The sequence below is a fragment of the Rhinolophus sinicus genome, chromosome 3, assembly GCF_057876585.1.
Source record: "Rhinolophus sinicus isolate RSI-liver-muscle chromosome 3, RSI-T2T, whole genome shotgun sequence".
Lineage (NCBI taxonomy): Eukaryota > Metazoa > Chordata > Mammalia > Chiroptera > Rhinolophidae > Rhinolophus > Rhinolophus sinicus.
Window position 1 is genome coordinate 45,574,815 of NC_142503.1, and position 26,675 is coordinate 45,601,489.

Sequence of the window (26,675 nt, forward strand, 5' to 3'; positions counted from 1 at the left end):
ATAAAAGAAGAGAGGAGTCAGACACTAGCTATTTTCAAGAATTGGTTCAGTATAGTTCTACTTGTTTTTTCTTATGATGTCCGTTTCATGTACATTGTCCATTCTCCAATTCTGCATATTGAAAAAAAATTCTTCCAGGACAATTTCAAATATTTCTTGTCTATGAACCTTTATTGAACCTTTACTGAATTAAATGCTCTCTTGATTGAGCAAAACTGTAAAATTACTAGGAGACTAGTTTAAGGTTTTGGGTAAGAGATCCTTTCTCTGCAAGACAACCTCTAATAATTTATAAAGGAAGAAGATTGGTTTAATCTTATAATATACTTAATATTTTATATGGTCAAAGACATCATAAATGAGTTTACATACAAACTTAACAGATGAAGCACCATATACTGATGACAAAAGCTTATTATCCAGATTATATAAATAGTTCCTACAGTCATTTCTCAAAAAGTTAAACAGAGAGTTACTGTATGATCCAGCAAGTCCACTCCTAGGAATACGCCCAAAAGAAATGAAAACATGTTCACCATAAACTTGCACACAGGGTTCCTAACCACCCTCCACCCCCCAAAAAAAAAAGAAAAATGAAAAACAAAACTCCTACAAACCGACAAACACAAAACCAACAATCCAATAGAAAATTAGTAAAAGGGGCATATTTTAAGGCATATTTTAAGGACAAATGAAGTTAGTTAAAAAAATTAATAAAAGCAAATAAAAAAGCTAAATTTTAAATAAATATTTTTCTCTATTTGATAAGCACAAAATTACAAAGATTTATACTATGGTACCGGGCAACAGGCAATGATGTAGTAGGAGTTTCAATTGTTAAATTCTCTTCCTAGGGTAATTTGGTAGGAGTCATTAAATGTTAAAATAATGTATCACCTTCAATCCACCTATTCAACTTCCAGGCTCAGAGATACATACGTAGAAGCACTTACAATCATGGTCACTGCAACATTATTTAGAATAGGAAAAGAAACAAAGTGTTCTTAAAGGACCACCAATGGAAAAGGTATGTGAACTATGGTAAATTCATTCTATGGGTTACTGTGCAGTAGCTTAAAATATACGGTATATTTCTATATATTTATATGAAAAGATATCCAAAGGGAAATTACATGGAAATATAGTATGTAAAATATTATTCTGTGTATGGAGGAAAAACTATATACATGAATATACATGTGTGGAGGGCATATATGTATATATACCAGCACCTAGTCTACCCTTCAAAGCAATTTTGGAACTCTTTTTCTGGAGTGGCCATCAGAGCTGTCGTCATATTACGCTTGCTGTCCTGAATGTCATCAAAATGTCTTCCTTTCAATATTTCCTTTATCTTAAGGTAAAGAAAGAAGTCATTGGGAGCCAGATCAGGTGAGTAGGGAGGGTGTTCCAATACAGTTATTTGTTTACCTGCTAAAGACTCCCTCACAGACAGTGCCTTGTAAAAGCCATGAATTGTTGGAGAAAAGTCTGGGTCATCTAACTTTTTCATGCAGCCTTTTCAGTACTTCCAAATAGTAAACTTGGTTAACTGTTTATCCAGTTGGTACAAATTCATAATGAATAATCCCTCTGATAGCAAAAACGGTTAGCAACATCGTTGCAATAAGTTCGGGAAATTAATTGTCTGACCTCGTATATATGGACTTCAAAGTCCGTGACCTTCCTATATAATACACACACACACACACACACACACACACACACACACACACACGCGCACACACACATGCACACACAGTTTAGTTTAATATAGTAGTTACCTGTGGAAAAGGAAGTGGAGATAGGGATGGGGAAAGAGAAACTTTGATTTTGTATTCTGTATACACGTACAAGGTTTTGTTTGTTTGGCTGTTGTTGAAAGGTGGTGATGGGCAGGCCCTAGTTCACACAGATAGAAGAAGGAATTAGATCTCAGTTAATTGGCCTCCTAGTGTAATATTGTTCTCACTGTTCTACCAAAAGAAAAGAAGAGGCACTTTCTGAGTCAAGAATGATTGCACAGAAATAAGTATGAGATTTTCCTCTGGCTATGAAGAATACCACTAAAGTTTCAGAAACTTCTCTCTATAACTAACTACTGAGAGTGAGACCCAATGATTTTATGGTCACAGAGAAAAGCTGCTCCCACCATGACATAACACATATACTTTTAACATATCGAATACTCCATACCTTGTCAATAATTTTCCTTTCCTCGGATTCTGTTAATTTTTCTACAGCTAACTTAAAATTTGGAAAGAAAGGACTAACCAATGATGAGTAAAAAAGACTATTTCTTCACCCTTAAGTGACATATTGCCCGATAGTCTAGAATCACTTTAATTTTAAATAATAAAACAATATTAGAGCCTCATCTGATGTGAAATTTACTCTCTCTGACTTTTAGATCCTTCTCTTTTATTCCTCTTCCCAGCCAACACATTTGTTGTGCTTCATTTTTTTTAATTTGCTTTAATTCCCATGGCAAGGAAGAAGAGTATTATATAGGGAAGGTCATGGACTTTAAAGCCTGATATACCTGAGTTTTCACAGGTTTTCTGTGATTTAGAACAAACTAACTTTTCTGCATGTTACCTTTTTCATCCATCAAATAGCAGTAATAACTCATGGCAGAGGAAGAAATCACAATGAAATTGGAAAATATTTATAAAGTGAATGATAACGAAAATACAACATATCAAGATGTGTAGGGTGCAGCTAAGGCAGGATTTTGAGAGAAATGTATAGTCTTAAATGGATATATCAGGAAAGAAGAAAAACTAAAAAACCAATTATCTGAGTCTCTGAAGGAGCTAAAATAGGAAGTAAAATAAAACCCAGAGAAATCAGGGGAGTGAAATAGTATAGATAAGAACAGACTCAATGAAAAAATACATACATATAATAGAAAACTATCAGTAATGCCAAATATAGTTTTTGGTAAAGATGATCAAAACTGATAAAACCACAGCAAGACTGAACAACAACAACAAAAAGACAAAATACAAATTACCAAGATCAGAAATGTAAAAGAGAACTTAAGCCATCAAAATGATAACAAAACTCATTTCTTAGAAAGTTTATGGGAATTCACTGTAAAATGGCTTCATGTTACTGGGCTAGGTGCTTTAAGTATATTGCTTAGAAGCCATGCATGTAGTCACTGATACACTTATTGAACAAATGCTCTATGCTGGGCACTGGGAATCCTCAGGTGAGCTGGTAGGTATGTGTGAGTGTGGGTGGATAGACATGGTTCTGGCCTCCATAGAGCAGAGAGTCCAGTGGTGAAGACAGACAAATTTTAACAGTTACATATAAAAATATAAAATTGGAATGATGATAAGTGCTACAAATAAAAAGTGGGGCATGGAGCTAAAGATGTGCATAAAAAGGTTAACTGACGTGGTGAGGAAGGTCAGAGAGGCTTCCCTAAGAAAGCGATGGCTGAGATGCTCTCTACAGGACAAGGAGATGTTAACTAGGTGACGTTAACTAGCAAGCGCTCTTGGCAGGGGGTTAGAATAAGGGGATAGGTCTTGCATTGGGAGAAAGCATGGCTTGATATAAAGTCAGTGTAGCTGAAGCTGAAAAGTAAGGATAAGTGGGGGGCTAGATAAAGCTGGGAAGATAAACAGGGATCAGACTTTGTGGGACCTTGTAGACCACACTAAGGAGTTTGATCTCTACCCTACAAACAATGGGAAGCTTCTGAAGAGGTCGAGTAGGGTTGGGGTAAAATAACCAGATCAGAAAACGTTACCCTCCATGTGGTCTGAAGCACGGATTGGATGTGGGTCCCAGTGGCTATGCTGATGCCAGGCAAATGACTATTGCTGCTGCACAGGAAAAAACAGTAGTTATAATACTGTTTATAATACAAACTGAACTGGAAATAACTCAATAATACCAATCAATAAAGAACTGATTAAATAAATTATAGTAAATAAAGATAATGGGTTAATATGCAGCTATAAAAAGGAATGAGGAATAGTAACATTAACTCCATATAATTATGAGGTTATCGACAGGCTATATTGTTAAGTGAAAAAACATTGTGTATATATGGTGTTGTTTATCTAAAAGATAAACATTTTAGTATATGTGCTGCTGAAGCGAGCACATATCTAAAAGATAAACATTTTAAAAACAGAAGGCTCAGCCAAGGAAAAGAGTTATTTATAGGGACAGAGAGGGAGCAGAGTAGAGGAGCAAGGGATAGAAACTGAAGTTCTTTGAATACAATTGTTTTGTAGATATGACTTTGACTTTGGAACCAAATATTTTACCTAGTTATAAAGCAAAATTAAGCATTAAAAAAATGAAACATATAAACCTAATTATGTATTGAGGTAGTGGCATAATCATATAAAAAAGAATTAATTCAGTGACTTTAAAACTGCATTCCTTTGGGTTATATCTAATAAAACATTTTTCAAAAAAATCTTAAACTGCTTTCAGTAATACTGTTGATATCAGTAGCATTTATATTGTTGTTCTGAGAGTTTTATGTATCAATTGTGGGATAAAACAAAAAAGTGGTCATTTTGGTGTCTTTGACAACTGGGAATTTTGGTTTTCTATTGTGATATATTCTAAGAACAAAAGTAATTCCACAAAAAATTTAAACTGCTTTTAGTAATCACATTGTTGGCAAGTCCATTTTTATCTGCGACTACTGCGAGTATAATTTGTATATATTGTCAGATAAAGAAAGTGAGAAATTCTCTGCTCTTCTAATCCCATCACCCTTGGTGTCTTTGACAACTGGAATGCTTGGCATAAGACAAAGGAAATACTGATGTAAGATTGAAGGTTAAGCACAATCCCTGTAGTCCGTATCCTGAGTTGGCAGTACAGTACGAACTCAATAATGTATTTCACCTTGAAAAAAAATTTATTTTCTATTCCAGTCCGCTGAAAATATCTAGAAACAATGACAAGATAGTAGCACCAAGTCACTCCTGGTATCCAGATTACGGTCTCTAAATACCACTTCCCACTGAAGGAACCAGGGTGAGAGAAATGGCTAATTCCAGGTTCTGAGGTCAGATATGTACCAGATGAGCTGGGAACATCTTATCATACCACTGGTCAAAGACGAGGAAATTAAAATAGCAATATGAATAATGACTTCAAGTCATATATATATACATTTTTTTTCATTTTAACAGATTTTAATGAAGCTGTATGTAAGATTACTTTATTCCTGCGTCTTCTCAATTGTTTCTTCCTTGTGTTTGCCTTTCCCCTTTCCTACTTGGCGAGACTTGGCTTTCCGTTCAAGGGTCCTTTTGTGGTCTTTGTCCAGCTTTAGTCTAGTGACAACCCCCTTGCTGGGGTGAATGCCCATACACAGTTGTGCCACTAGCCTTCTCCCGCTGCACTCGTTCATTGTAGATGATGTGTTTCCTCCCTGGACTACTAGTAACCCTGGACTACTTTGCCAGTTTGCTGCCCTTTGGAGTGGCCTCGCACAGCCTGAACTTCATCATCCTTTCGGACGGGCATGGATCGAACACTGTACTTCTGTCTCAGCTCTCTGGAAAGAGGAGAAGATATAATCTTCCTGTGACTATGGGAAGGTGCACTGAAATGGCTTTTACAGTTCTTGCTCTGGTCAGAAGTCACAAAGGGGTTGAACTTCATTTTGGCTGCTGACACTTCAGTGATGGCCACAGAAATGAAGAGCCAAGTTATATTCTTAATGACACAAAAATTATTAATCACCTTTGGAGGATGTTATAGAATGAATTCATTATTTTGAAAATTAGCAAATAAAGAGAATAAATCATGTACTTATCCTTCCTTTCCTGCATAAACTGTACCTCAGGCTAAACAAGTGATAGGGTGATATTTCTAACAGATGTCTTCCAGGTGTCAGATGAAGAAAGAATAAAATTAGAAAATTATCATTTTCCAACCCTTAATGAAATAATAAATCTAGGTAATGATCACCAATGATTGCTAAGATCTCAGAACAAGGTCAGCCAGTCTTTAGGTGCCTCCTGACGGAAGAATACAATATCATTGACTTAAAAAGTATACTTACAAAAAATATATGTCAAACCTGCTTCTGATTGAGCCTTTAGATCTATCATTATACAGAAAATCCAGGAGATGGAAGAACATGTTAAATAATATAATAGGGATATAACCAGCAAAATTCAGACTTTGTGAAACAGCACAACAAATGTTTCCACTATTCAACAAACAGTTGCAAGCAAAAAAAAAAAAAAAAAAAAAGAATGGGAAGCCATAGATTAAAAGGGATTTAAGACATAGCAATCAATTGAAATAAATGGATCTCATTTAGATTTTACTTTAAACAAGCAAACTGTAAAAATCATTTGATTGGGGATAATGGGTGCATGGAGGTTTCTTATATATACTATTCTACTTTTATATATGTTTGATTTTTTTCATAGTAAATATTACATAATAACAACAAAAACAACTAACTCCTGTTGAGTGATTATTACATACAAGGCACTGTTCTAAGCACTTTACATATTTAAACTATCCCCCTGGTAGGTGAGATAGGTATTCATTTCCACTATATAAATGAGGAAACCAAGGCATAGAGTGATTACACATCTTGCCCAAGGCACACAGATAATAAACTATGGTGCTGGAATTCAAAATCAGACAGTCTGATTTCAGAACCCAATTTTTAACCTGTATACTACTACCTCTCACAAAGATGGTAGCTTGGACTAGGGTGGTGATAGTAGAGAGAAGTGGATAGATTGAAGAGATATTTGGGAGGTAAAACTGACCCGACTCCATGCTGAATTGCACATGGAGTTAAAGGTCAGGGAGGAGGCTAAGATGCCTGTGATGTTTCTGGCTTGCATCATAGGATAGATGGTGATACTGTTCACCGAAATAGGAAAAGTGATGAGGTCAGGTCTGGAGGGCCAAGATGATTCTGTTTTGGAGCATATTGAGTCTGAGGTGCCTTTGGGACACCTAGGTGACGTCAGGTGGCAGCAGGTAACACAGGCACCCTTATATGTTGGTTTTCCTTTCCCTGCTCCTTAGAACTATATCTTTTCTCTTGAGATGGGGGTGGGGGGCAGTTTTCTATTTTGTAGTATAATTTCATACTGTATTCTTGTTGTAGAAGTGTTGGTAGTGGAACATAACTTGATGTCACCTGCACAGTTTGTAAGGATACTTTTAATCCATTGTCCAAGAAACTGAGATGAGAGGTCTATTTATCAACCATGCTTGGAGAGCTTACTATCTTCCAATCACTGAATTAGGTACTTACACCTTATATCATTACTCCTATTACACAGTTATAAAGATACTATTCTTCCCAGTATATAGATGAAAAGATTGAAGGTCAAACAGAGTAAGTCACTTACCCAAAGTTACAAAGCTTTATGGTAACAATCAGCACGTCTAGCCTGTGTTCTGTCATAATCTCTGTTTCTCAGTGTCCTCCCTGACAGGCGATCCCCTGATCACGGCACTGAACTGCCCTGACTCACACAGTAAGCGAGTCCTCCAGTTGTTATTTTCATCCAATCTTCTGTTATGACATGGAGAACAACTCTTTAACACCTCCCTAACATTTGCTAATCTCCACTTTTAATCTAGAGAAAATACAACTCAGGGTCAGAGTCCTGAGCAAATAACAGTATATCGCAGGAATTTAATTACATTATCTTATTTTCATTATTCTTAGTTTTAGGGATACCTTCTATTAACAAGTAAGATTAGTGTTTCCGCTCACACGGTAATAAAGAATTTCATTTAAAAATAAAATTAAGTAAAAGAAATAGAGCTAAAGAAAATGATTACATAAACAAAAGTAATGGTGGGTCAGAGAAATGGAAGATAATCACTAAATGGCGTCAGGCTCCAATGGCTGACCTTTAACAAACAGCGCTCCTCACCGTAACTTCTTCCCCAATTATGGATTTCTGTGCTGGCTTCACCTCTCTAACAGCAACCGAATGCCTTCTCTTGACAAAGATATAACCTGGTACCATCTCTCTTGGAAACTCTTTGTCACTGTCTACTGGTGAACACAACTCACCAGTGAGCTTGTCACAAACTCCAAGTGTTGAGGGCCAGATGGTATCTTTATTTCCCATTGATCATACTGTCATGTAGGATGGGCCACAGCCTTTGGCTGCCCACTATGTCTCCCATGCCAGGGTCTCAGGAAAGAACTAAGAATAAAAAGTATATATATCACCAGTAAGTCATGGTGGTTAACAGCTAAGATAACAGGCTATTTTGGAAATCTTAGCATATCTAGGTGATATTTTCTTTTTACTAGTATCCATTCTAGTATTAAAACTATATTGACTAGGCCGGCCCGGTGACTCAGGTGGTTAGAGCTCCATGCTCCTAACTCCGAAGGCTGCCGGTTCAATTCCCACATGGGCCAGTGGGCTCTCAAACACAAGGTTGCCAGTTCAATCCCTCGAGTCCTGCAAGGGATGGTGGGCTGCGTCCCCTGCAACTAGCAACTGCAACTGGACCTGGAGCTGAGCTGCGCCCTCCACAACTAAGACTGAAAGGACAACAACTTGAAGCTGAACGGCACCCTCCACAACTAAGATTGAAAGGACAACAGCTTGACTTGGAAAAAAGTCCTGAAAGTACACACTGTTCCCCAATAAAGTCAATAAAGTCTTGTTCCCCTTCCCCAATAAAAAAAAAAATCTTAAAATAAACATATATTGACTACTCTAATTTCTATCTTCTTTTCTAAGCCTCTAATCCCCATCTTTTATGAGACGACCATGTCTGCACATTTTGTTTCTTCCTTACCACCACCTCCCTTTTCCTGGGACAGAAGCTATATTCAGTATGTTTGTAAGAAATGGTTGTAGATGGGCTGCCTTTAAACATTATTATGAGTTCTTCTAAACATAGACAAAGGCAATAAAAATTCCTAATGCTTCATATATTTTAAAAGACATCATTGTCACATGAAATAATTTTGCTTGTGTGTTCCCCAAGGAACTGAACAGTACATTATAGTCACTGTAATCCTGCTGGGTAGAGACAGTATCTTCTCTTTATTCGTTGTTATGCCTGATACTATCTGTGCAGCATATTATTAAGAAATCTGTATGTAGGCTAATGCATCTGTATCCCTCTCATTTCCTATGGTCACCACAAAGCCAGTACATTTTCATCATGGGGCCTCGCAGAGTAGGGGCCAAAGCTTGAACAATAGTAGGTTTAGGTTTTGCATTTTTTATGTATCTTCAAGTGAAGCTGGTAAATACTGTGTGTCTTCCTAAATCCACAAGGCCAGAGAATAGACAGGTTGCATATTCCTGGGCGGGGTACCTTGAACACCATGCCTGCTAGGCTATCAGAACTTCATCGCAGACGGGGACACAAGGCAGAGAAGCCTGACTTGTGCTCCCTCCTATATAAGATAGATACCCACATTCTGAAAATGGAACCCATCTCATTCTCCTATACAAACCGGGTAAGGGTTTGGAGCGCGCAGTGGGTGGGTGTGGGGTGCAGGTTGGAGTGTTTTCCTCCTTCACAGCTGCAACAGGGGCCCTCAGGGTTCCCCAACCCCGTGCCTCACAGCCCTGCCCTGACCATTGTCCGCACACCTCATCCCTCCGGCTTCCGGGCCTCGAGCGAGATGATTTGCTGCAGATGACATCAGCCCTGGGCCAACGGCTGGAAGAGCCGAGGCAGCCACCGCGTGAGGATGTGCCGGGTGGTCCTTTCCTCCTCCTCTTCCTCCTCCTCCCGGGCTCCTTGCCTAGTCTCCATATAAAAGCAGCGCCGCCTCCCCGCCCACTCTCACTCCCTACTCCTCTCCGCCGCGCGCTCTGAGAGGGCGGAGGGGGAGGCGGCGCGCAGCGCCAGGAGGAGGGGGGACGCAGGGGGCGGAGCGGAGACAGCACCTTCGGCGATAATCCTTTCTCCTGCCGCAGAGGAGAGGAGCGGCCGGAGCGGGACACTTCGCCGAGGCAAAGCGGGCAGTCAGGATGGCGACCGTGGTGGTGGAAGCCGCGGAGCCTGAGCTGTCCGGCAGCATCGCTAACCCGGCGGCGTCCACCTCGCCCAGCCTGTCGCATCGCTTCCTCGACAGCAAGTTCTACTTGCTAGTGGTCGTCGGCGAGATAGTGACCGAGGAGCACCTGCGACGCGCCATAGGCAACATCGAGCTCGGTAAGAGGCCCTGCGCCCCCAGGGAACGCGCTCAGGGAGACGTACAAACACGACCCCACCCAGGGCGCGCCCAGCACCCACCTCTCCCCGCCACCTCCCGCCTGGGGTCCTGCCTCTTTTCTAAGCTAATTTCAGAGACTAATGTGAATTTGATTTGAGACCCAGTGGGAGAGTCTCTTCTAACCTTGAGGGATCTGTCATCAGGCTGGGTCTGCAGATTCCAGCTGACCACCGCCTCTCCCGCTAAATGAAATGCAGGTATCAGAAGAGCAGAGGCCACAATAAAGCCGTAACCGCAGGAAGCAAAAGGGGTGGGGGTGGGAGAAGAGACCTGATGCTAACCACTCCTTTCAGTCCCCCTCTCACCCCCACAAAATGCTGGTACACGCCCCTCCACCCTCCACCTCGCCAGCAGACCGGAGACTTAGGCACCATGTGCCAGGGCCCGCTTGGGAATCATTCTCACCACAGCCACCTCAGCCCCCGAGAAATGCCTTTTCTGGTTTAAAGCCTTCCGATCTTTTCTTTCCTCGGAATGACTAGGCTAGTCCTAGCACCACGCCCGCTTCCCCACCCCCCTCAACCCCCCCGGGGACGCAGAGATGGAGAACCGCCTGCACTTCGTTCCCTGACGGCGCCAGCCTCGCTACCGCCCCTGGGACCTTGGTTGCAGCTTTGAGAAAGGACAATGGGACCCCAAGTTGCGGGGTGGGGCTTCTTCTTTTAAAAGTCTCAGCCTCGGGAGTGATGGCTTAGAGGGGGAGAGGGAGGGGTCGGCGGGTAGGGCCAGCGCCTCGCTCGGTGCGCGCACTAGGAGCGCGCTCCGCAGAGGCTGAATAGCGGTTTGCCAGGAACCCTGGGCGGGGCCGTGAGGGTCCCGCGGGCGCAGCCTCGGGCTCGCAGACCGACCCGCCCCCCAGCCCCACCCGGGCTGCGGCAGTCCTTCCACCTGCCCCCGCACTGCGGCGCCCACTTAGGGCGCAGCCCGCGGTGGCCTCGGGCTCAGGGTTGCTGCGTGCCCCCACCTCTCCCTCAGCCCAGCTTTGTTGCGCTCCAAGTGCCCGGGTGGGCAGCTTTGGCCTCTGCCTTTCCTTCCACCCCCGGGATCCCAGATCGCTCCTCGTCCCTGACAGAGGTCGCCGGGTCCCTCCGCAGCCCCAGCCCGCACTCTATTCTCTTGGGGTGGTGCTGAAGCGTTTCTGCCTGGAGACACCGGCGGGTGGGCGTGGTGCAGTCCGCACTGCGGTCTCTACGGCAGCCCGAGGCGGACAAAGGGCGTTCACGCAGCCCTCGGTCCCCGTTCCCGCCCCACCCCTATAAAAAACGAATGAAAAACCTTATTTTGGATGAAAAAACTGAATGCTTGTCAGTCATCTGCCTCTGCATTTGGAAACGGCCGCTGGTCCCCAGAACAAAAGGCTGCAGGGTGGGGACTGGAGTTGCAGACCTGGTTCTTTTGTTTAACTTTAAAGCACTGATTTTCCCTTTCAGATGAAAAAAAAAAGTGAGCAAAATTAAGATGTGCTGTTTTATTCGGAAAAAAATCAAGAATAAGAGATTCAAATAATGAAATGCCTTATTACAGCATCTCAATAACCCATATTTTCAAACTATAGGCCTTTAATCTGCTCTGTTCTAATTTAGTTCATTTGCACATTTTCTCCTTGGAAAAAATTCACACGTACTGACGTTGGGTGTGGCTACTGTATGAATCAATGACTTTGGGTTAACAACATTTTTTTTTGTCAGCACCATTGCCGGAGAATAATAATGCGTTAGGATGTGCTTTTCTATGTAGAAAATTTTCATAACCACCCAATGTGGTGCTAGGAGAGGGACCATCACCCCCATGTTAGAGGTGGGGGCCGCAGGAGGCAGGAAGGAGAAGGGGACCAGCTCAAGGTCACACCACTCATAAGTGACAGAAGTGTTACCCCTGCAGCATCGCTGGTTTTTCTGGCCCTATCTTGATGTTAGTGCACATCAGGCTATTATCAGGCTAATATCAGAGGAGATCAAACAGCAAATTTCAGGCTTGCCTTTGTATAGTCATTCACTTGTGGGCTGCGCCCCATGCAGGGAGTTGCTTCAGAAATCACCTTCCGACCATAATTATCTTCCTGCTTTGTTACTCTGTTGATCATCCTTTCAGTACCCCATTCCTCAGGGTTTAGTCAAGCTCTTGTATTTGAAGATAAAATAAACACATTCAAATTCTGCTGTGAAATGCTCTCTTTACTCTTTTTTACACTATTAGCACTTAGTGATAACGTTCAGATTTGTCTTCCTGACTTTTTTTAATTAAAAAAATTTTTTTTTGAAGTATATAGACAGGAAAAGGCACACATACATGCGGAACTCAGTGAATTTTCACAAAATGAACACACCTGGGTTACGTAGAACAAGAACCAGACATGACTGGAACCCCCGAAGCCCCCTCATGTTCCCTTTTCAGTCACCATGCTTTCCTGAATTTTCATTCCCTAATTTGGTTAGGTTTTTGCATGAAACCCCGAAATGGCTGTATTGATCCCATTAAGAATCAACCGAGTAAGTGAGCAAAGCCATTTCCTTATGCACTGTAACAGATGATGCTTTTTCTCCGGAGATTGCTCTCCTGAGTCCTGGGGACTCGAATGCAGCCCAAGCTGCAGGGACTTTCAGTGCTAAGTGCCTCTGTAGCTTTTCAGAGCCTGAGATGACTTAGCAACAGGGCCAGTGGGCTCTGTTTCCCATGCCTGATACGCTGCTGCCTCAGCCTTCAGGACCCAGCTGGGCCTCCTCCAGAGGTCACTCTGATACCACTGCTGTTGTTGCTAGTGCCTGTGGGCTGTGTTGTGTGAAGCAAGATGGAGATGCTCCAGGGGGTTCGGCTCTGATTGTGTGCTGCAGGCTGGGAAGGCAGTTCAGCATCTGTTACTCTTGCTTCCTATTTGCCCTCCCACCTCAACTGATGCTTGGTTTGGAGACCTTGGTGACTTGGATTTTTACCATCTGATTATTGAGGAAGCCTAGAAAATCAATCTGTAGGAAGATGGTGGTAATGCAGTAAATCAACAGGCCTGGAACATCCCAGAGTGGATGCTCAGTATATGCTTCTTGAAAATAAGGAAGAGAGGTGGTCACTCATTTTCTCAGCTATATTCAAAAGGCCTAATGTAGGGTTTGGTCATTTCTTAAGTTTGAAACAGTATTCTTTCCTTGCACTAGTCTAGCTTTATTTAGTTAGTTATGCAGGACTTTATGCCAAATGATTGTCATTATCACCAACTACCGTTCCTTGGCACCTCCTCTGCCCACTTCCTAAGTAGCCCCCCATCATAGACTTAACAGCCATACCATTTTTAGCAGCACCCCCGCTCTTTTGGTTTATTTTAGGATGTAGACTACATACATCCATGCTTTGCAAATTGAATTCTAGAGCCATGTGAAAGTTTTCATCGTTTCATTTTTATTGTTTTAAAGGAATACTGTCAGTTTGATGCTTTCAATCACTTTTAAAGAATATAACTTTCCTCTAGTTACATTGGTAATCAGCAAGATTTGTTCATAAAAAGATAGATGTGTATAACATCTACTGCTGTGGATTTTTAAATGTAAGTTTAGCTGATTACATTGTAACTTTTAGATGTCACTGTTGACTATTTTCAGTCTAAGATAGCTAAGAGAAATAAGAACTTAGGAAAGTTTGGGATTTGGTTTTCACTTTACATTTAACAGGAGAAAATCAACACATGTTGGGGGTAAAAAAAATATTAGAGAGTATTAAATTTATTATTTTCATCTTCATACTTTTCAAAGTCAAAAGGCAGATGGATTTCTGCTTGTACTGCTTAATTGGTGTTATCTACTAATGGTTCTATGATCCATGCTGAAATATAAGCCAGTCCCCAAATTTAAGGTCATTAAATTGATGATTTATTGTTAATCTTCTCTACAAGCTTACTTTTTAAATAAGTTCTAACTTTTAGACCAATAAATTATTATAAATCACTTCTTTTGTCTCTAGTGTGAGATGCTATTCAAGACCTAAATTATCATCATTTGAAATGATGAGCAGTGTGTGTAAGATAGTGTCTGCGTTACACATCACATATATATTACAAACATCAAGTTGTTGGCTTAAAAACAGGAAGAAAGTAATTGAACGTTAGATCAAGGCAAAAAATAGGAAAACTTCTCTGAGAAATAAAACCTTGAATTTAGCATTTCATTTCTTTTAATTCATAGAGTTTATGATTCTAATCTGACTTCAAATCACTTCTTAGCATAGTTTTACAAATAGAATCTTATGGTTATAGGTTCATCATTTAGGTACATGCAAAAAAATATTCAAAAGGCTACTTCTCAGAAGGAGCAACTGAAGCTCGTAGAGGAGAAGCAACCTGTCAAAGGCCAAATAACTGTCAAGTAGAACCCATGTGCTGGTTCAGCATGTAACGCTTGGACATTTTGTTCTGCTTTCTTCAATCTCCTATCTCTTAGAAATATAGATTTTAGCCTTCAAATGGGAGGTGCTTTTTAAAAATGGTTGGTTTTATTAAATAATCCTATAAAGTGTTTGCACGACTGGTAAACTTGGCCAGATCTAACCTGTATGAAGTGAGGCAACCTGGCTCCTCATTGTTCGCTCTGACCTCTCCTGTGATGACCCATCCCCCCCACACCCACACACACTCACATACAACCTTTTCTCCTTTTTCCATCTGTAAACTTCATGTGTACTTTAGCCTCCCCGTTGTGCACCAATACCCTCTGGGGTCAGAGAACTGAGATGGAAAGATCCTTTGTTACTCCCTGGTCACTGGCTGGAGAAATGGCTGACAGAGTAATGGCACTGCCTTCCAGGGTTGGGCAACAGTCTCCGATTAGGCGGGAGAGCTCTCAGGCTGCCTGGGCATGGCCCAACCTCCCAGGGGTGACAGATGTCATCCAGGCCCAGCAGTTTAAAAAGTGGAGATTGATCTCCTCCACCTGGTGGAGTTGTTCTGTTTTGCCCCCATCGGGGTAAGCCAATAAGGGGCATAGTCTTCATAGAGTGCTGGAGAAGCAAAGCCTCAAGGAGCAGCTTGACCTGGCATTTATTGGGTGGGAGGTGGGGGTAGTCAGAAAAAGGGCCAGGAATTTATCATGGCTTCTCTACAACCCATCAGAGACCAGGATGACCTGCTTCTGAAAGCCTCTTCAGAGTGACCTCTTTTCCAAAAGCCATAGGCCCAAAAGAGGGCCCACTAATGGCTTTCTCTTAGATGCAATGAGGAGATACATAAACCTACTAAATGTAGTATGAATTTTCATTGAGAAATACTATTTCCCTTTAGGAACATTATCTAGTAGAAGGTACAAAATAATTACAAAACTATTTTATTTCTATTAGGTTGGTGCAACAGTAATTGCAGTTTTTGCAATTATTTTTAACCTTTTAAACTGCAGTTACTTTTGCACCAACCTAGTAAAATAGGTATGGAAAGTGGCCTGGTTCCAAAAGCTTCCTTTCCAACTAAAATAACCAGTAAATCCATTGTAACCTTTATTTTAGAAGTGGTAGTAGTGATAATGCATTGTTAAGAAGCAATTTGGCTAGAAATTGCCCCTTTGAAAAGAGAACCTTAAATTGTTAGTTTCATTGGGTGTAAAAAAATGAGAAATATTTTTATCAGCTGTTTACTAGTGTAATTTAAAAATTACCAAATGGTTTTTCTACTATCATGCTTTTTCCATTGTTAAATTCCAAATCATACAGCCAGGAGTTTATGAAGTATAAAGCAAGCAATTAATTGCATGTGTCATGACAACTTAATTGAAACCAAGGGAAAAATGTCAAACAACAATGTAAGAGCAAGTCTGTGTATAACCCAAGATGAAGTCATTCAAATGATGTAGCAACTTGGACATTACTTAGAACAAAGGCAGAAAAGTTGTATGAATTTAATTTAAATACATATGTCTCATTATTAACTTATTGACCCAACTTGACGAGCCAGAAGACCTGGAGCACAGAGAATCCAGTTGACAATTACAAATTGAGCAGCTCAGACAGGAGCTTGACAATTTTTTACATTAGATGAGTATATAGTGTACATATAGATTGAAGTAAAATATTCTAATGAATTCAGACTTTTCAACCTGTCAAGCTTTCTGTGAAACAAAAAGAATCCATTTATCATTTCAGCACTGAAAAGATCCACAAAATCTCCACATGCCTTTCTTGTTAAAATTTAAATACTCCATTAGCACAAATGCAAACTGAGGCTGTTAATGTTTCCAGGGAGACCCTTAAAGGCTCCCTCGTAACTTAGCCTCTCTTTAGGGATGTTAACTCTTTCACACCTGAATTCTTCCCATGGATTATATGAGAAATGTATGCCTCTATTTAGTGGACATACATCTATCTATTGGAAAACATTCTTCATAGTCCAAAAGTTATTTGGTATATAATCTGAAGATATTTTTGATGTGCAGTGAACTGAGTTTCCAGAATCTTTTTGTATTGTGTGTGTGTGTCTACATCTATATATATATATCTATATCTGTCTAGCTATTTAATTTACTTTGATTCTTTCAAGATAGGAAGACTGAACAAGATAAATGGGAGTAGATGCAGATAATGCATTAATGATTTTGAGGTGTGTTTAAATAACACACTGCCATTTATACTCCCAAGTCCATATGCATAACTGATGACCAGCAAAAATGATTAAATGATCCAGTGTTTACCTAGAGATAGCTCACCTACTATGTTATACCTAGAGCTTCAAGCCCCTGCTCTTAGTAGGTATGTAATAAATGATTATTGTTCCAGAGGATTGTTGGCAAGGAAGGATGCTCCATGCAAGAGTACAATCACGGATACTACATACTGGCTCTACCATGAGCCGTTTATTTGGGAAAATATAAATATATATAAAAACACACTCCAGAGTTCTGTGGCTCCCCAGTTTTCCCTGAGTTTCACCCCAGTTCTCCCTTCTCTGTGTCTTCTGGGTTGCCCTTTAGCTAGCCCCTTTGGAAGGGCAGGACAGAGGAGGGCAGATGGAGGAGGAAGGAAGCGACTAGAAAGGCAGCGGAGCCTCAGCATTCTTTGCCCTGGTGTTTCTCTCGCCCCCATTTCTAGCCTAGGGAACAGAAACCTGAACTTCTGTGGGAAGAGACAGTTCATGGCCCCCAACTCTGCAGAAAGCTTATAAAGTATAAAAAGTTGCCACATTTCTTAGCCTCTGGATAAGAAAATTCAACACAACTAACAATTGTGAATGAAAGAGCTGCTTGCCAAGCTAGTCAGGTAAAATAAAAGCCTGGGAGGGCAGGCAGGCCGAGTCTTGAAGATTGAGATCCAGCCTTTTTATCAAAAGATCACACAAAGTTTGAATTGATATCCAGGGGTAGAGAAACCAAGGTCAAAAGTGGGATATGGGTAAAAAAAAAAAAAAAAAGAAAGAAAGAAACTACACATGCACACAAACTGCATATGCACACTGCAAAAACCTCATTTTAAAAACAAAGGCTTAGACTCATATGTCAGCCCCCATAGCTCTGGCTTTTCCACCCTCATTCTACATTTTCTTGCCATTTATAAGTGGATCCTAGGACAGCTAGATAATGTTGGGTGGCTTTTTAACTACTACAGAGCTCACCATCTTCCTGTCCTTTCCACTCCCTCCCTGGAGTAAAAAGCCTATCATTTTCCTAATAACTGTTTTCTTTCACTCTCCCAGAAAAGCTGCATTTACGTTTTATGAGGGGCAGAAGTTCAGTCCACACTGCTAGTTAGCCCTCCTCTGTGGCCTGGTGGAGAGACGTCCCCAGCCCTCCCATCTTGTGGGCGTCCACTGCCCATCACCAAGCTCTTCAGAAAAGGGGTTTCCACATCCTCCCTTAAAGCCTGAGAAATGTTACAGTGATGTTTTCCAAACCATTCTGAAATGACTAACTGGAGGTCTGTCAACTGTCTTCACTTCCCTCCTTAGGAATCCGATCATGGGACACAAATCTGATTGAATGCAACTTAGATCAAGAACTGAAACTTTTTGTATCCAGACACTCTGCAAGATTCTCTCCTGAGGTCCCAGGTGAGGCTTTGGTTCTGTATTAGTTAACCTAGAATTTGAAAGGATGAGGAAACAGGCCATTGGCTGGAAAGCTTTGCCTGAGGCATCAAAAAAGACTTTCTCTTATTGCTGAAGGATTCTTTGTATTTGTTATTATCTACTGGATTAGCCAGAAGGCATATTTTAAGAAAGTCAACTCTAAGTTGTCACTGTGTGGATTATGTATTTTGTCCATTCTTAATGAGAAATTTTAAGTTCTGGGGTCATTTATTTATTAATTTATTTTGCTATCTTACTGTACTCTGACCTTAAGGGAATGCAAACTATGTAAATGTTAATTTTACTCAAATGAAGTTATGAATTGGATGCCTCCAGAATCCCTTATTCCCCCTCCCTCCCAAGATAGAGGAAACATCTGCGTTTCAAAATGAAATATACATCATCATTTCATCTTTGCAACATCATCCACTTTTCTTAGTGAGGGTAAAAAAAGTCTGAAATTCCAAACTGCTGTTAAAAATTCCAAACTGCTGTTTCAGAGATGAAAAAGAATACTACAGAAAAATGAAAGGTAAGGACACACAATTTTGTCAGATGTGCAAATGCTGCTGCCGACCAGCCACTTCACTGGGGATGTACCCTGACCTCTAGGACTGGGGATAAGGCAGACTCACTCATCTTGTCTTCCTCTTGTGATCAGTGACCCATATTTCTCCCACTTGGTCACATTTCAAATTATGAGCAAAGTTGATGGCCCATAAGTACTCCAAACCTGAGCTGTATTTCTCCAAAGCTCTGCCATTGATCCATCATAGATAAAGTATTGCATTTTATTTCTTGAATATCACTTCAATTTTATGTAAAATAGAGTAGAGAGAACTCTTCTGTCTATGTGATTTTGTTGTATGATTGCTAATTTTATTGGCATCCATATAACCTTAGGAATGGGTTCAGTGTCTTTTGACTGATACATCATTCAATCAGCCTTGTGCATGATGAGGTTTGAAACCACTTATGGAATGTCAGCGCCTTCATGAATCACACTTGGCTGCAGCAATATGCCCATGAGACTGTCCCAGTTCTTTGAGTTTGCTACTAGAATAAAATCCCACATGTTCTAGTTATCAAAGGAATTGTAGCTTTCAAGAATGGAATTGAGTAAAGATGCTAAGAAAAATGGAGCAAGAATGGACTCATTAAAAGGTAAACCTGCTGCAAAGCCATGTGAAAAATCAGCTCCTAAGTAACTTTGCATGAAGACAAAAGACAGAATGATCCAGAGGCTATCAGACAGCACATGATATGCTGAAGTAAAGGTACAGTATATGGTTGTTTCTCTCCCTCCTTGCTACTGTGTTGTATTTTTATGTCTTGCACACCTCCATAACTTTAAAAATCATCTCACAAAAAGGGAAATAAGGGAAGTATCCTTTTCTAACAAGTATGTTTCAAAATGTAACATTCAAGCTTTTATCCTTTCTTTGTAGATTGTTCTGACTTTCTTACTATGACTGTTTGTAAAACTACTTGTTTTTTTTTTTTGGTAAATGAAGCCTGTGATTCCCATTGTGCATTCATGTTTGGGTTGACTTTAGAGAGTGACAGCTATGTGTTGCAAAATGAAAGGCTGCAAGAATTGCTAAAGAATTAACCATTTTTGGACCAAAGACCTAGTATTACTCTAGTGGACAGGGAAGGTTGGTCCCCCACAACCCACCCCATTAGCCTCATGTCCCCCATTCTCCTTCGTTTTCCTGCATCACCTACAGTAAGGCTTGGTTTACCCATCTAGTTGTATCTGTGCTGAGCTAGATGCTGTGTCTGGAGACAGCTTATGAAAGGCTGGCGATAGCCTCAAATGCAACTAGCAGCACCGTATTTGATCTCTGGGACTAGTTTACCCCAGATACTAGTTTTTAAACTTGGATTTGAGGTTCATTTTGCCTGTCTTTTTAGGACTGCAGGTCTCATTCAGGACCGCTCTGAAAGGTTTAGGCATCTTGAACAAATACCCTTTGAGCAGGAACCTGGATGATGACGCTTTCTCTGCACAAGGTGGGGGTTGTGTAGTATGAATGGTGAGGTTGCAGATCGCCCAGTTCTTCAGAATGGGAGCTCTGGGATCGCTAAGCGCCATGCAACTGTGGCAGACTGTGATTCTTGGAATGGGCAGTCATTTCGGGCCATCTGAATGCTACAGACGTGTTGCAGCGTTGCCTTCCCTAAAGATCTTTCAACAGACATCTGCTGTGTGCGCAGAGCAGGTGTCTGCTGATCTGCCCTGATGTAAAACCATTCCTGGCCACAGCTAAGCTGGGCGGGCTCAAGGGAGACCCGTTTTCTCGAGAGAAAAGGTTCGTTACTCTCAGGCTTTCACTCAAGTTAAAGTTCAACAATTGAGTCTTTTCAAAATAGAGCAACAGTCTTATGTTTCCTTATAGTATGGATTTACCTGCTATCATACACATTTTTATTTATATATTATAGCATGTTTTTTTGTACCTTGGTCATATTGGATGAGAATCATTTTTAGAAGCCTCACCACAAGAGTAGAGCTAGGCTTCATTCTCCATTCCTATTTGCTTCTTTCCCTAATTTAACTTGAGAGCTATCTATGTCTATTAATACATATAACAATAAAGGAGGATATCTCCTAGGGGTTATAGGAAATGCCCCATGATTGTCTGTGTTAGATATCATTTCAAAACAACCAGCAAGTACAAACCATTCCTAATCCAAGGGACACTTCACTTTAGAAGGAAAATTCATTTTAATTCCCCCCCCCCATCATTGTGCCACTTCTGCCTATTAAAATAATTAAACATTTTTGAGAACCTAAATCCTCCCCAGCAACATAGCATCATGATAGAGTGCAGATTCTGGACCCTAGCTCTGACTACTATTTACTAGAGGATCTTGGACATGTTCCTTAACCATTTTATGCCGCTGTTTTGTTGTTTGTAAAACAGGGACGATCACTTCTACCTCATAGAATTTTCATGAGAATCAAATGAGTTAATGTGTGTAAAGATCTTGAAACAGTGCCTATCACATGGTGAAGCAATAAACATGAGCTAGTGTTAAAATTGTCTCCCTTGCTGAAAATCTATTTGACTTGTATATTTGGTGATTATTATTATCTATGGGAAATACTGGCTTTAGATATGGGCTGGCTTCCTTTCTGTAACGATATTAAAATTTGTGTTAAAGATGTTTCTCAAAGAAACAATTTTGCAGTCAGTATTATCAGAAGGAACATAACTGCTGAACATAGAATGTTCAGCAACATTCTGTGGCTGAATTTAGGAAGGTCTTTCTGGTGTGAGAGCAAAAAGGAAACAATGCATTAAGGTACTGGCATAGCAGAACCTTAGGGCAGGGTCAAAGACCGTTTGCAAAGTGGTCCTGTCAGTGCCCATGTAAGGATGCTGTCGAGAGAGGGTGGGAGTCGGCTTTCTCACTGTGATAAATCTAGCCATGCTGTAGGAAAAAAATTCCCCTACCCTTGTAGGTTCTTTGTGTTGGTCTATTAATTAAATTGAAGTAAGACAGATTAACAGGAGAAACACAAATTTAACCTCACAAAGATAATGAAACCCAAGGGCAAGTTGGGCAATTGAGGGTCATATGCCACCCTAAGCTAAGGAATAGGTTAAGGGCCTGGAACTTCAAAGGGGAGGAGGGTAATTCACAGGACAATAAGAAGAGCAGATGTTTGGTAATTAGATGTTTGCCCTGCCATGTAGGTCATTCAGGTAAAAGTTACCTTTGGTAATAGCTCCTTCTATGAGTCAGGCCCCCTAATTAAATTCTTCTAGGTGGTTCCGGGAGAAGTAAAAGTTTTTCTTGAGTCTTCTGGGTCTTGCCTTCAGCTCCTAAAAATCCACAGATGCCAAAGTGGCATATTTAGGGGTCACGTATTCTGCTCCCCTTCAATGGGCAACTTCTTCCACTCTGTTCTACCACTCGTTCTACTTTCTCCAATCAACAAGTGACTATAGACTTTGGCAGTTTTAAGAAACTGAGATTTGTTGTGGTTTATTTTCCTTAGTCAATTGAATAAATATTAAGACGTTGGCATGTTTACATTTTGTCACTAGTTTTATAACTCTTAGATCACATTCACAAAAACCTTCATACAATGTGATTGATTTTGTAATGTGCATATGGGTGGTTCTGTTTAAGAACCCATGCCTTTTGTCTAGAAGATAAACAAACCACAGCTGAGCATCGTCAGATCTGTTCTGAGGGACTGCTAAAAATATCTGGCCTCGAGATTGGTTTTTGATGGAGAATTAAAATCAAGCCCCTTGAATTTAAGTCATGCGAATCCTATACTCCTTTTGACATTAGTGAGTCAAGGTTTTACAATATTTGCCAACAGAATGATAAGAAAATGCTAAATCGCCCTTAGCAAAGGTCTAAGAATATTTTCAGCCATCTCCTATCTCTGTCTAGACTTGTATGTTTAGTCTGTCGTTGTAAAGAATTATAGCCTAATTGTACGTGCCTAGAATGCATCAACTGCTCTATGACAGGGAGTAATGAATATGTTTTCAGCCCAGCTCCCAACCTTTAAACAATAAAGCACACAAATACATGTTTAGTTGCATTCAAGAGGCTGACTTAACCGTCAAGGAATCTTCAGTTTCAGAGGGAATGGAAATACTTAATCCTCATGTTTTCTCTCTCAGGTGCGCATGCACAGGTACAGGCACTTACCCATATGCCCACACAGCTCGGCTCACCTTTTCTCATTGCATCACCATCCAAGGTTATGGGAGGAGTCCTAGTATTAGAAGAAAATGACACGTAGCCTTATTTTTGTTGAAGTAACCAGATCTCTGTTTAACACCAGTTGAGGTCAATGCTGCCCGCTTGGGTAGGGGACTCCCATTTTGATGCAAATCATTCACCTTTTCTTCCACTTGCCCCCTGCTCTGCAGCCTTCCCAGCCAGGCTGGGGGCAGTCGGTGGAGTAATCAGCAGCCCCTCCTGCGTTTGCTCCCGCCTCAGTGCTCCCATTCACTCACATGTTAGAGCCCGATGGGGCAACTGCCTGGTCGGCCCCATTCGCATTCCTTTGAAATGGTGAAGAAGCCAAACTTTCCGACAACCAGAATTTTGTAGTGTATGCAACCCAAGGCCTGTTTCCTGTGAGGTTTACATTTTGCCAATTCTGAAACGTGCTGATTCTTTAAATCCCTAGGTACTCATGCACTAATGTATTTTTTTCGGGTGCAAGTGTGGCCAACAAAAAGAAGTAACATGGTGTTTCATTGCCACTCAGGTGCTTTCATTCCTTGGGGTTGTTGATAGCTCATTCAGACCACCCCAGAAATGCAGAAATGCCTATTTATCTCACTTTTTAAAATTTTTGAAGTAAAAGGATGTTTTACTCGACCAACTGTAGTGGCTCTCAAGTGGTTCCTAATGGATACTGTGGAACCGCTCAATATAGACACACAAAGGTGGCAGAAAATTGGCTGCGTGGGCCCAGTGGCCATTTTGGGGAATGTCAGTAATCCGTCATTCAATCCAACTAAGTGCATTTCAGAACAGCTGCTAACACTGCCAACCAAGGACAGCATCTCCTGCCGATTGTCAGTGCTTTTGTCTTCATTTCCAGAGACCAAAGAAAGTGTTTTGTTGTTGTTTGTTTTTAAGTATGCAACATCAGTAAACCACCAAGCACATACAGTCCTTTTTACTGCCTGCTTTTGCATTTTTGTCTCAGGTATTTTATTCAGCATCTATGGACACATGCTGTAAATAATGGTGGACAGTGAGGAATAAGGCATATTTTAATAGATTTCTTTAAAAAATATCAAGTACTATTTTTGAGAGCTTATTAATAAGCAAGGGATTGTAAAGGAATGATAGATGGAAGAATAAGGCATCATCACTTGTTTATAATTTCATTGGGAAAAATATCATTACAGCTTTCGAAAACACTAAAAGACTGTTTTCTTAATTTCCGAACTCTGTGTGTGTGTGTGTGTGTGTGTGCGCGCGCGTGCATGTGTGTGTGTGAGAGAGAGAGGGAGAGAGAGAGAGAGAGAGAGAGAGAGAGAGCGCGAGAGAGGAAAGAGAGATTGAGATTTACTCAAATCCCTAAAGAAGGGAAGGGGTGACAATGGAGATCATAACAGGCATCGCGTTTTGATTGTTTGATCATAGATTTAGTAACAGTGACAAAGGTTACCCAGGTACCAGCACTCCCCCACGCCCAGCAGAAACCCGGGACTAATTAAACGCTACCCAGGCAACCATTAAGTGTCCCCAAACATCATACTCCAGGGCTTAGGCCTTTGTTTTCTCTGCTGTGGTCTACCGGTAATTTCTCCTGCCTGGGAAGTTAGATTTCCTTGGCGGTAGAGAAATGTGAGAAAGAAAGAAGTGCCCCTGGGGAAGTACACTTAAAAATGACCACAGGGACTGGAGAAATTAACAGAAACACAAGACAAAAATAATGTTATTTTAATAATTCCAACCTATGTTAAAGACTTGCCTGTAGTCAGGACTGGTGAGATAACTGCTCACAGAAAATTCAACAGGACAGTCTACACATGATTTAAAAATAAAACTATTTAATTAAAAACGAACAAAAAACGCTTAGGGAAGGTGGTGTTTTATTGGATGTGGGTCCTGTCTGAAGTTGCACGCCTCATTTTGAAGACTCAAACTGAGGTTTTCCTCTAAACATTGCCTTGTGGGGTTCATTGTCTGAGGGGTTAAGATAAAATGTGAACATCCCGAGGACCTGCCTTGGTTTGGAAAGTCCTCTAAATCCGCCCTTTGCCGCTCTTGTTTTCTTAATCAAACAGGTTTCTTTGGAAGCTATGAGTAAAGGAGCCACAGCTGAGCACTTTGGATCAATTCACAGATTCCTTTTTTGCATCTCACACAGATAGTCGAGGGAAGGAACGGCTGCTACCCTGAGAGAGCACTGCATTTTGAGCGTACCTGGCCCCAGGACACGACTCCCTATGGATGTTGCTTTTTGGTTCCTGACATGTCAGTCAGTGGAAGTGTCACACTTGGGGAAGTTACCTTGAGAGCAATAAAAGTAAAGAGGGAATAAATTCTGCAACCCAGGCCAGCAACACACTTGGTGCAGAGCTCAGCCATTTTGAGCAGTTAACTCTCCGCCTTCTAAACTCTCACCTGGGAGTTTTGATGTTTGTGAAAGACCTGAAAAACAAGAAAACAAGTGTGAAAACTACTTGATAGAAAACCCCTCCACTTTTAATTTCTGTGTGTGTGTGTGTGTGTGTGTGTGTGTGTGAGAGAGAGAGAGAGAGAGAGAGAGAGAGAGAGAGAGAAGAGAGGGAGGGAGGAAGGAAGCGATACCTTATCTTCTAATCCATTTGGTAAGTGATAATCTTTTCACAGTATATGGTACATCTTTTTAGAAGGTGCCTTATTATCAGCCAGTCTGTCATTAGATATTTATGTAGCAGTTCCTGTAGCAAGACACATTTCCAGTTCCAGTTCCTGGCTCTGCCGGCCCAAAGAAAGTGTATAAAGTAATCCTGGCCTGAGAGTTGTTTACAACTGAGCGTGGAATAAGAGAACAAGTTAGTATATAATGTTTGCCAAACGAGAATTTTGCAGGAGGGTACTTCTGTAACATCTGTTTGTTCAGGCTATTTTTAAAAAGGTATGTACATAAAAATATACACTAAAATCATGTTATCTACACAAACTGAAGCAGAAATACAACAGATCTAATGCACTGGATTCTCTTTGTGACCAAAGATTTTTGGATCCAAACTGAATTAATTTCCCTAGTTTGGAACTGTATTTTAAGGTAAGCCATTTGATTTAATTATGAAAAGACTCAAGTACTATTTTAAGGATTCACCCCCTCAGAAAGCAGGTGAGAACCGAACTGCTTGAGTGTTGGAATATTGTCCGTTGGCAGACTCTGAAGACACTTGACAGATTGTGAAAGTGAAAGGTTTTATGGAAATAAATCTGAAGTCTTTGGTTCACTGCCCTGAGGCTAGAATGGACCCTTTGGAGAGTTCTGATTTAGCTGTTCCTGTATCAGGGGAAGCAGGGAGGGGATTTGTGTTGTGAGCTGCTTCCCAGGAGCCTCCCCTCTCCAGAGACCTGGAAGCCTGACCTAATGCAGCAGCTCTGGGTGCACCTGAGACTATTGTTGCCCATGTAGCCCCCCTGAAAAGTTGCTGTGAGGCCTTGTCTCGTCAGCAAAATAAAGGGCTTAGACTAGATCAGGGCACTTGAGACTTGGTTCTGCCAGCTGTAAGTTTTGTAAACCATTAACAGATAGTCAGTGGGAAAGAATTCCATCATGAAATAAGTCTGGGAATCTAGACATACTCGATCTTATTCTTTGAGGAGCCATAATGTATGTGACCGCTTATAAATAAACTTGTGTAATTTTGTACAACCATAAATTTTCTTAACCTATTTAACTGGTCACTT

General features: G+C 40.9%; 1 protein-coding gene and 1 pseudogene across 1 annotated transcript in view; one reads left to right on the forward strand and one right to left on the reverse strand.

Annotated features, from left to right (window-relative positions):
* Positions 1–5,083: 5,083 nt before the first annotated feature.
* On the reverse strand, positions 5,084–5,774 carry LOC109445680 (large ribosomal subunit protein uL24 pseudogene; annotated as a pseudogene).
* A 3,851-nt stretch (positions 5,775–9,625) lies between these two features.
* The window catches only part of MAP1B (microtubule associated protein 1B), a 93,793-nt gene continuing 76,743 nt past the window's right edge, over positions 9,626–26,675 (forward strand). The window contains exons 1-2 of the mRNA XM_019728087.3: positions 9,626–10,173; positions 18,141–18,242. Coding sequence (XP_019583646.2) covers positions 9,990–10,173; positions 18,141–18,242 — 286 coding nt within the window. The 5' untranslated portion in view covers positions 9,626–9,989. The remainder of the gene's footprint in view (positions 10,174–18,140; positions 18,243–26,675) is intronic.